The sequence below is a fragment of the Scomber japonicus genome, chromosome 22, assembly GCF_027409825.1.
Source record: "Scomber japonicus isolate fScoJap1 chromosome 22, fScoJap1.pri, whole genome shotgun sequence".
In the NCBI taxonomy this organism is placed as follows: domain Eukaryota; kingdom Metazoa; phylum Chordata; class Actinopteri; order Scombriformes; family Scombridae; genus Scomber; species Scomber japonicus.
In genome coordinates, this window is record NC_070599.1 from 2,673,925 (window position 1) to 2,683,674 (window position 9,750).

The 9,750-nt window shown below is 43.8% G+C and overlaps 2 protein-coding genes across 2 annotated transcripts; both read left to right on the forward strand.

The window, feature by feature from the left end:
• Positions 1-2,241: 2,241 nt before the first annotated feature.
• Positions 2,242-4,162, forward strand: LOC128384357 (galactose-3-O-sulfotransferase 2-like). Its single transcript, XM_053343909.1, has 3 exons — positions 2,242-2,322; positions 3,003-3,081; positions 3,144-4,162. Exons 1-3 carry the CDS (start codon positions 2,242-2,244, stop codon positions 4,160-4,162), a joined length of 1,179 nt encoding a protein of 392 aa, XP_053199884.1.
• A 1,207-nt stretch (positions 4,163-5,369) lies between these two features.
• Positions 5,370-9,176, forward strand: LOC128384358 (galactose-3-O-sulfotransferase 2-like). Its single transcript, XM_053343910.1, has 3 exons — positions 5,370-5,452; positions 7,404-7,704; positions 8,070-9,176. The coding sequence occupies exons 1-3, from the start codon at positions 5,370-5,372 to the stop codon at positions 9,174-9,176; spliced, it is 1,491 nt and encodes a 496-aa protein (XP_053199885.1).
• Positions 9,177-9,750: the final 574 nt, after the last annotated feature.

Sequence of the window (9,750 nt, forward strand, 5' to 3'; positions counted from 1 at the left end):
ATTAAGCGACTTCATCAGATTATTTAGCACATTTGTGGAGTCTGAAGGACTAACTGGGCGGGGTGAGGACCTGTCCAAAAAAGTATCTAAAACGCAGTTGAGATCACCACCTGCAATCAAGTTGGTTGTTGCTAGATCAGGTATCCAGTGTTGTGCATGAACGCGTTCATTGAACGAAAGTTCATGAACTCGTTCATAATTTTGGTGAACTTGAACGAACGAACGGTATTTCTGCCTGATGAACGATACTATGAACGCGTTCATTCTGGTGTCTGTGAACGTCACGTTCGCTCTTTTTTAATTTCGTTCAATAAGGTTCAGGCAAAAAACACACCGCAGTAAAGTGTTGCCCAACCGTTGCGTGTGCTTCTTTGTCTGTGCCAGATTCTAACAAGTGCGAGAGAGCCACAGTTGAGTAGAGCTCAACCTGAGTGGATCTGGCAACCAAAGGCAACGGCAGCCAGTGTCGCACTGCCGTCATCAAAACAAAACAAAACAGCATGGAGGCGACAGCAGCATGTGGACATAAGGAGGTATCATATAATTATCTTAGCGATTTTTTTATGAGAAAATCGACAAGGAAGGGAACAATCTAACGGATGAAATCTGACACATAGTTTCAGTGTTAAACTAATGAAATAATTGCTGGCTGTGGCAACAATTTTAAAATAGTATAGTTCGCAACGTATTGAAAAAAAGAACTGAACTAGTTCATTTTTTGGAGCTGTGAACTTAGTTCATAATTTGGAATTATGAACTATGAACTGAACTAGTTCATTTTAAAATGTGTGAACTATGAACTGAACTAGTTCATGTAGAATGTGAACTTTCCCAACACTGCAGGTATCAGACGGAAAACACCTTGAAAAAAACCAGGGTTGTCAAAGTTTGGTGCATATAAATTAAGGAGGGTAACGTGAACAGTCAAAATTTTGCCAGTCACAATTATGAAACGACCATTTGGATCTGATTTAGTTGAGATGTGTTGAAAGGGAATATTTCTTTTGATTAAAATTGCCACACCACGTGCCTTGGCTGAAAGATTTGTCCTATCCAGCTACACCTAAGTTTTGAGGCCTCTGTGTGCTTAATATGTGTCTCTTGCAAGAACAAGATATCAGCATGCAAATCAAGTAAATGAGAGAATATCTTGGCACTTTTCGATGGGTTATTTAAACCTCTGACATTCCAAGAAGTTAGATTAATAATGTTATTCATCATATGATCATTCGTTGGGCCACTCATGACACCCCTACAACATAAAAATGCAAGATGCCATTGTATTCAAACGAAATAAAATGAGTACAGCGTGAACCAAACTGATAGAAAATACCCCCTAAACTCCCTGCTTTGCCCCCCCCAAAGAAAAGGGGTAATATAAACCCCACATGGCAGCGGAGCTGCTGAGAAAGGAGCCTATACATGCAGTAAAGCACCTGACAAAGCAAACTAACAGCTTATCCTCCATGTCAGCCCCTTACCACCCTCCTGCTAGTGAGTTATGAACACTCCTTATAAATCAAGTAATTAGCATTTTAAAACCTATTTTCCAAGAAAAAACAAGAGACATGAAGAGTAGTAAGTAACAACAAAAAAAAAAAAATTAAAGACTGCCTGTGACTCTTGTTTGTAAGTTTGTTTGTGTTCTGTTTTTTTCCCTCAAGAACGAATGTCTTTGTAACATATGAGCCAATCATAGTAACTGATAGCAATAACTAAAAGTGACCTTACACAGACGTCGTAAATTTAAGGGAACATAAGTGGACATAAACTCTGAGTCTGGGTTCTGTAATTATTGCAAAAACACATTGGCTTTTGCCTCACCGTTCATTTGGTCTATCCTTAGTAAGAATATCCACACCTGTGCAAGTGAGTCTGTGTGCGCTGGCGGTACCCGGTCACTCAGCACCGCCAGCTGCTGAAGGCTGCATGTGTCTGTCAGCGTAGGTGGCTGCCTCTTTTGCTGATTCAAATATCTTGGTTTGATCAGCATGAGTAAAAATCAGACGTGCAGGAAACAGGAACCCATGTCGGATACCGGCCTCCTTAAGTTTCAGTCGAACTGCATCAAACTCCTTGCGGTCCTTCATCACTTCTGCTGTGAGGTCTGGAAAGATGCTGATGCGCTGCCCCTCGTAATTTAGCGGACCATCGTTGCGAGCCACTCGGATTATCTTCTCTTTCACGGTGTCGTGGTGTATCCTGGCGATCATAATGCGTGGCCGGTTGCTTGGAGCGCCGATGCGGTGGGCACGGTCCACTTTAATCCCCTGGGGGAAATTGTCAGCTCCGAGGAGTTTAGGCAGCAAGTCAGACACAAACGTAGTTGGAGAGCCTCTTTCAATTTTCTCTGGCAGACCCACAATTTTAATATTTTGTCTCCTCTAGCGGCCCTCTATGTTAGGGAATTTTCCATCATTAATATGCACTGGGTCAAACTAGGCGGTGCGGTCATTGCAAGGCCTCACCAAATGATAGGGTTTAGACACTGTCTCTGTGTGTCTGCTCCTTTTGGGGAAAACAGGAGCCATTTCTGATAGGGTTGCTATAGCAGCCGAGGTCAGATATGTGTTTGACTGTTTTCCCTGAATGGAGTCGAGGCAGCTGGAGTCAGAAGTTTGATATAGTGTTGGATGTAGGACAAAGGTCCTGAGTGTTGTCTAAGCAATGTTTTGTCTATAGACCAGTACACTAAATTCTGTATATCGTAGATGTGTTGGCCCTGTCCATATTTGGGCATGGCTCAACCATGGACGTTATCTGTGTAGTTTAAAGTCTATCCCCGGAGGGGAAAACTTCAGAATATGAAGGAAGCGTCAGTAGCATGTAATGTGTACTGATGATTCGCTCGTTTCTCCTTGGCCAAGCAAATAAACCTTTTCAATACAAGACATCCTGGACTCCTGTCTACTCTCTGCATTGATATATGGGCTGCATAATTAAAATCACTATCACTCTAGATCGTTCACTTTGGCTTTCAGGAGTTTGTTTTGTGCACACAGGTCATCGTGGCTTTTTTCCAGCTCGGCCAGGCGTCCGTCAAACTCACCGTGCCAGTCTTCCAGGTTTATAATGCGAGAGGTGTTGGAGGCGACGGCATTTTTAAGCCCAGCGAGCTTTCAGGAGTTTGTTTTGTGCACAAGAAGTAGCACCTGCCTTTCGGAAAGCTAAAGGCTTGGGTGATTTTGCTGATGACCCAAGGAAATACTATGACCCTCGTCTCCGCAACAATCACTACGCCCGCAACCTGCTGTGGTTTGACTTTGGCATGGACCACAACGCTAATTTCTCAGTGGTTTTGGCTCAGCGTGGAGAGGCCATGATCCATCAAGCTTTTAAGCTGATTCTGATATCAGAGTACTTTGACCAGTCCATGATCCTGCTGAGACATGCACTCTGCTGGCCACTGGATGCCGTTGTGTCATTCAGCCTCAACGCTAGGCAGCAGAAGCCGAGCAGCACAGGAGGGATGAGTGGCAGCTGGATGGGCAAAGCAGCAGCAGCAGTGGCTGGTGTCAACGTTAGGGGTGCACGCTCACAAGCCAAGACACCGCCCAATCTTTCCCTAACAGAGGAACAGCGGGAGAAGCTGCGGCAGTGGAACGCCTTAGACTGGTACTTATACAAAGCCTTTAACCGGACCTTCTGGGAGGAAATTGACAGGTTTGGTCATGACCAGATGGAGCAAGAAGTGGCTCTTCTTAGGATACGACGGGACGATCTGGCCCGGGTTTGTCTGAGGGATGGTGGGAAGCCTGTGGAGGCCCACAGGATCCGTGACAAAACCATCCGGCCATTCCAGAGCGGATTAGTGAAGATTCTGGGCTATGAGCTCCAGCCAGGACTGGACAACATCACCAGGACGGCCTGTCTGAGGATGATCAGGCCTGAGATTCAATACAAAGATGTGTTGGATGTTAAACAGTTCCCACGGGCTCAGCCTGTCCAAGCCCAGCCAGGGCAACAGGGCCAGGGACTGATGATAGCAGCCGGTGGTTCTTTTTTAAGACAAGACTTGTCCAGGACCGGAGGAGAGAAGCTGGTGGGGGGAGAGGCAGGGGGGAGGATGGTGGAGGAGAGGGAGAGAGACTGGGATGGAAGCCATTTAAAAAGAAGCAACCAGACTTTGCTACGAGCACAAGAAAAAGGAAGGTTGAGATAGTTTGTGGTGAGTCTTGTCTCTAACTATGGTACCTTTGACTAACAAAACTGAAAACTGAGTGGAGAAAACAAAAAGCTCCTCCTTTGTACTTCCACTTTTTGGTCGTTTGCTTGTTTTCTTAAAAACTGTCTCTGCTTTTAGTTAGTTTCATTGGCTTGGAGCGCCGATGCGGTGGGCACGGTCCACTTTAATCCCCTGGGGGAAATTGTCAGCTCCGAGGAGTTTAGGCAGCAAGTCAGACACAAACGTAGTTGGAGAGCCTCTTTCAATTTTCTCTGGCAGACCCACAATTTTAATATTTTGTCTCCTCGAGCGGCCCTCTAGATCGTTCACTTTGGCTTTCAGGAGTTTGTTTTGTGCACACAGGTCATCGTGGCTTTTTTCCAGCTCGGCCAGGCGTCCGTCAAACTCACCGTGCCAGTCTTCCAGGTTTATAATGCGAGAGGTGTTGGAGGCGACGGCATTTTTAAGCCCAGCGAGAGTTGTCTCCAAGTTGTCAAACCTCGCGTTCATAGAGTTTTCCATCCGTCTAATGGCCCCCAGGATGGGTGATGGAGAGGGCTCCTCCTCTGGCGCTAGCGATAGCATTAGCAGGCTCGGTCGGCGGATTGTGTTCTGGTGTTTTCTGAGTCGGTTTCTTAGACTTGACCATTCTTTGAGGTGTTATAAACGGATTTCACCGTCAAAAAGTGCAGGAAAGGAGAGTTAAATACTTATATCAAGTTGGAGTGGAGGAGCTGATGGAAAACACAACCTACTACAGTACATCGCTGGCTCTCTAGCGCCCCCTGGTTTCTATAGATTTGAATGAGTTTGAAAGGGCTCAGATAGAAATTTAAATGGAATAGAAATGAGTGAGAAAAGCCAAGTTGGTCAGTTTTGCTTTGCTTGAGGTTAAATCTGAGGGTGTGTGGGAGAGAACGAGTGGAACAACATTGTTGAGATGAATCGTAGTTGAGGGAGTAAATGGTGAACTAGAGAAACCACAGAAACCAGTAGGAATGTAGATTCTAAGACTTTTTCAATGTAGGGAGTCTGTGTGGCAGCACCTATCCTAACGGGGTGAGGGAGTACTGCAGAAGGCAGAAGGCTTTTGGGTGATCTTGGCCTGTATCATGAGATGACCACGGTCCACAGCCGTTGTCACATTGACATCTACCCCCTATTTAAAAATATTGTTTTACAATATTGCCATGTACACCCCTTCATGGCAACAGTCTTCCCTGATGGCAGTGGTCTCTTTCAGCAGGATAATGCACTCTGCTACACAGCAAAGATTGTTGGGGAATGGTTTGTGGAACATCACAAAGAGTTTAAGGTATTGCTTTAGCCTCTAAATTTCCCAGACCTGAGTGTGATATGTAGTAGGCCCTACTTAACAGGATCTACTGCTTATGTCTCAGTGAGCCAGACACCAGATGACACCTTGAGAGGTTTTGTGGAGCCATGCCTCAATAGATCACAGCTGGTTAACTACTACTACACAATATTAGACTGGTAGCTTTAATGTTTTGGATGATCAGTGAATATATAGTAAGCTAGTTAGTTTGTAAGACATCAAAAGACAAAAAGGTTGGAAACCACTGGTTTCATCTTTAACAATGTGTAGTATTTGAAAAGCTTATTATATTATCCATTGTGTTATATTATCCATTGTGTCAAATCTTCATCTGAAAAGTAAATAAAGCTGTTAAATAAATGTAGTAGAGTAGAAAGTACAATATTTCCCTCTGAAATGTTGTACATTTGAAGCATAAAGGACAACACATGGAAATACTCAAGTAAACTATAAGTACCTGCCAATTGTACTTTAGTACAGTGCATCAGTAAATGTAATTGTTAACTTTCCTATCACAGCTTGGTATCCAACTGCAATACTTCTTCAGTATCAACTATGATGTGTAAATGGTATTAAAACTGTTAAGTACCAATAGTGGGCATCAGAGGTCTGGTGAGATTCATGATTTTGAACAGCTGCTTATGATTTTAAGACAACACTGATACATTCAAGAAGTTTAGGTTTTGTATTTTAATGTTTGTGATTAAAGTTACTTAAATCCCAAAGTAAGATATCAACCAATAACGCTGAGACACTATGACCCCTTTCTAGCCATAACCCACTTTATGAGTTTGTGTCATTTGTGTAACAAAAATGAACTCAACCTAAACATAGTCATCAACCCTGAAGTAGAATCTTGTCTACAGAATAAGCTTAACAAAAATGTTGTTACTGTTTTGAAATCAAACCAAGAATAAGAGTACATGCACACTCAAGGGCCTCTACAAAGCTTTCCATCTAACTCCTTCATTGTATCCTCTAAACATCTGGCTCCAAAGGCCCTAGGGGGAGTTCAGGTTGCAGTTTCTCCGCCTGTTGAAAGCATTTCTGTGGTGTTGTTCACAGCCAGAGCATAAAAACTGCACACCACTCTTTAAATGACTCACATACTACAGCCTGATGAAAGTCTTTAGGCTGATATCAGAGTTTGTAAAAAGCTGGTGTTTATTTTGAAACAGAAACATGATATCAATTATTTGAATGAAGCTGTTGTACAGGCCTCTGCCCTATACATACTGAGAAAGAGAAGGATTCTGTCTTTTGAAGCCCTAGCACCGTTGACTGTATATGACTGCTCTGTTGCTTTGATGCGATGCCATGTATCTTAGTTAAGTGGAGACTGTGGTAGACCAGTGTACATCGGTACTTGCCTCTCACCTAATGTGCTGGGATTGCCTCTAGCTCCCAGCAAGTGAATTGCAGGCTTTTTGTTTTGGTTAACTGTGGCTTTAACCTCTGAGGCTTGTGGTGTCTTTGAGAAAGTCAGCATACACTACTCAGGACTAAAGAAATGGTTAGTCTTGGGATCAAGAAAATATAAAAGGTTTTATTTGTAGATGATTCTCCTAAAAATGAGACTAGAACTGATAATCAGTCAAATTATGACGATGCAGTAAAAGACAAGATGTAAGTAAAACATTTGAGCTTAAAGCTTCATTGTTGACATCTAAAGAAGTAGTTTAGTACAATGTTTTTATATTTCATCATTTTATTATTATAAACCACCAGGAAATTATAGGTGATTTTAGGGTTGGTTTAATATAATGCAGCAATTTTGGTATACTGCCATTCTTATGGAAAGCTGATAACCAATTTGATTGATGACATGTATTTCCTACTTTTTCTTTGGGGTGAGGGGCTTTTGAACACCAAAGTAAAATTCTCCTTTCATCTTTCCTCCAGCAGTGTCCAGCCAGCTGCTCGCTCCATCTTCTCATCCCCTGATGCTCAGGGGCCCTCTCTGGGCTCCTGTCAACCTCACACTCACATCATGTTCCTCAAGACCCACAAGACAGCCAGCAGCACTGTGCTCAACATGCTCTACCGCTTTGGAGAGGAGCGCAACCTCCGATTCGCCCTACCACTGGGCTACCAGTTGGGCTACCCACTGCCCTTCAACGCTCACAGGGTCAAAGGTTACCGAGGTCCCAGAGCCATCGAGTTCCACATCATGGGCAATCATATGAGATTTAATAAGCCAGAGGTGATTTAATCAGAAGTGGGATATGTGCTTGACACAATGATGATGTTATATTCTGTAGTCATGTTTACACACTGTAGCTGCAAGGGCTCAGTGTGGAGAAAAGAAAACACCAGAGAGAGCACGAGGGAGAATGTGCAGGTTCAAAAAAATAAAATAAAATAAAATAAAATCTATCTCTATCTATCTATCTATCTATCTATCTCTATCTATCTCTCTATCTATCTATCTATCTATCTATCTATCTATCTATCGAAAATGTATATAATTTTGTATTTGTCTTTATATTTATACATTTATTTATCTTTATGTTTCATTGTATGTTATTACAACACTCAACTGGTTAAAGTTTGTCTTCTGTCTCTCAGGTAGAAAAGGTGATGCCTGCAGACACCTTCTTCTTCTCCATCATCAGAGACCCAGTGGCTCTGGCTGAGTCCTCTTTTGCTTATTACAAAGAAGTAGCACCTGCCTTTCGGAAAGCTAAAGGCTTGGGTGATTTTGCTGATGACCCAAGGAAATACTATGACCCTCGTCTCCGCAACAATCACTACGCCCGCAACCTGCTGTGGTTTGACTTTGGCATGGACCACAACGCTAATTTCTCAGTGGTTTTGGCTCAGCGTGGAGAGGCCATGATCCATCAAGCTTTTAAGCTGATTCTGATATCAGAGTACTTTGACCAGTCCATGATCCTGCTGAGACATGCACTCTGCTGGCCACTGGATGCCGTTGTGTCATTCAGCCTCAACGCTAGGCAGCAGAAGCCGAGCAGCACAGGAGGGATGAGTGGCAGCTGGATGGGCAAAGCAGCAGCAGTGGCTGGTGTCAACATTAGAGGTGCACGCTCACAAGCCAAGACACCGCCCAATCTTTCCCTAACAGAGGAACAGCGGGAGAAGCTGCGGCAGTGGAACGCCTTAGACTGGTACTTATACAAAGCCTTTAACCGGACCTTCTGGGAGGAAATTGACAGGTTTGGTCATGACCAGATGGAGCAAGAAGTGGCTCTTCTTAGGATACGACGGGACGATCTGGCCCGGGTTTGTCTGAGGGATGGTGGGAAGCCTGTGGAGGCCCACAGGATCCGTGACAAAACCATCCGGCCATTCCAGAGCGGATTAGTGAAGATTCTGGGCTATGAGCTCCAGCCAGGACTGGACAACATCACCAGGACGGCCTGTCTGAGGATGATCAGGCCTGAGATTCAATACAAAGATGTGTTGGATGTTAAACAGTTCCCACGGGCTCAGCCTGTCCAAGCCCAGCCAGGGCAACAGGGCCAGGGACTGATGATAGCAGCCGGTGGTTCTTTTTTAAGACAAGACTTGTCCAGGACCGGAGGAGAGAAGCTGGTGGGGGGAGAGGCAAGGGGGAGGATGGTGGAGGAGAGGGAGAGAGACTGGGATGGAAGCCATTTAAAAAGAAGCAACCAGACTTTGCTACGAGCACAAGAAAAAGGAAGGTTGAGATAGTTTATGGTGAGTCTTGTCTCTAACTATGGTACCTTTGACTAACAAAACTGAAAACTGAGTGGAGAAAACAAAAAGCTCCTCCTTTGTACTTCCACTTTTTGGTCGTTTGCTTGTTTTCTTAAAAACTGTCTCTGCTTTTAGTTAGTTTCATTATTATGGACTTGCCCTTTGACCTCTGAGCACCTGGGACGCTTTCATGGCTGCAGATACAAGCTGAAGGATGATGGTGCATTTTCTGTCAAAAAGTGAAGGGACCACTTTGTTTCTGGTATGGTAAAATACTCCCTAAGTGTTGGCAGGTGCTTCTGCTGCTTTTGAATCACAGTGTTATGTGAGGCTACGCACATAAGCCTGTGTTGTTCCTGGTTCATATTAGTATTATTATTTTCTATGTTCAGTTGTCATGTTGAAGTTGGTACACACACTTATAACTTCTCAAATGACTTCTAGTCACAGTTTGTGTCTCTCATGCAGTAATCCAAGTCACACAATCAAGCATCTGATTTTCTGAAAGATAAATACCTGATCTCTGAAAACACAGGCCTTTAAAAACATAGGAACTGGGGTGAGGAAA

What these genes read in the sequence shown, in the direction of transcription:
- LOC128384358 (XM_053343910.1), top strand. Translation starts at nt 5,370, where the DNA reads ATGGCAACAGTCTTCCCTGATGGCAGTGGTCTCTTTCAGCAGGATAAT. An exon ending in GCAAAGATTGTTGGGGAATG is followed by an intron (nt 5,453 to 7,403) that starts GTTTGTGGAACA and finishes TCTTTCCTCCAG; the next exon opens with CAGTGTCCAGCCAGCTGCTC. An exon ending in TGAGATTTAATAAGCCAGAG is followed by an intron (nt 7,705 to 8,069) that starts GTGATTTAATCA and finishes TCTGTCTCTCAG; the next exon opens with GTAGAAAAGGTGATGCCTGC.
- LOC128384357 (XM_053343909.1), top strand. Translation starts at nt 2,242, where the DNA reads ATGCGGTGGGCACGGTCCACTTTAATCCCCTGGGGGAAATTGTCAGCT. An exon ending in GCAGCAAGTCAGACACAAAC is followed by an intron (nt 2,323 to 3,002) that starts GTAGTTGGAGAG and finishes TTGTGCACACAG; the next exon opens with GTCATCGTGGCTTTTTTCCA. An exon ending in CCAGGTTTATAATGCGAGAG is followed by an intron (nt 3,082 to 3,143) that starts GTGTTGGAGGCG and finishes TTTGTGCACAAG; the next exon opens with AAGTAGCACCTGCCTTTCGG.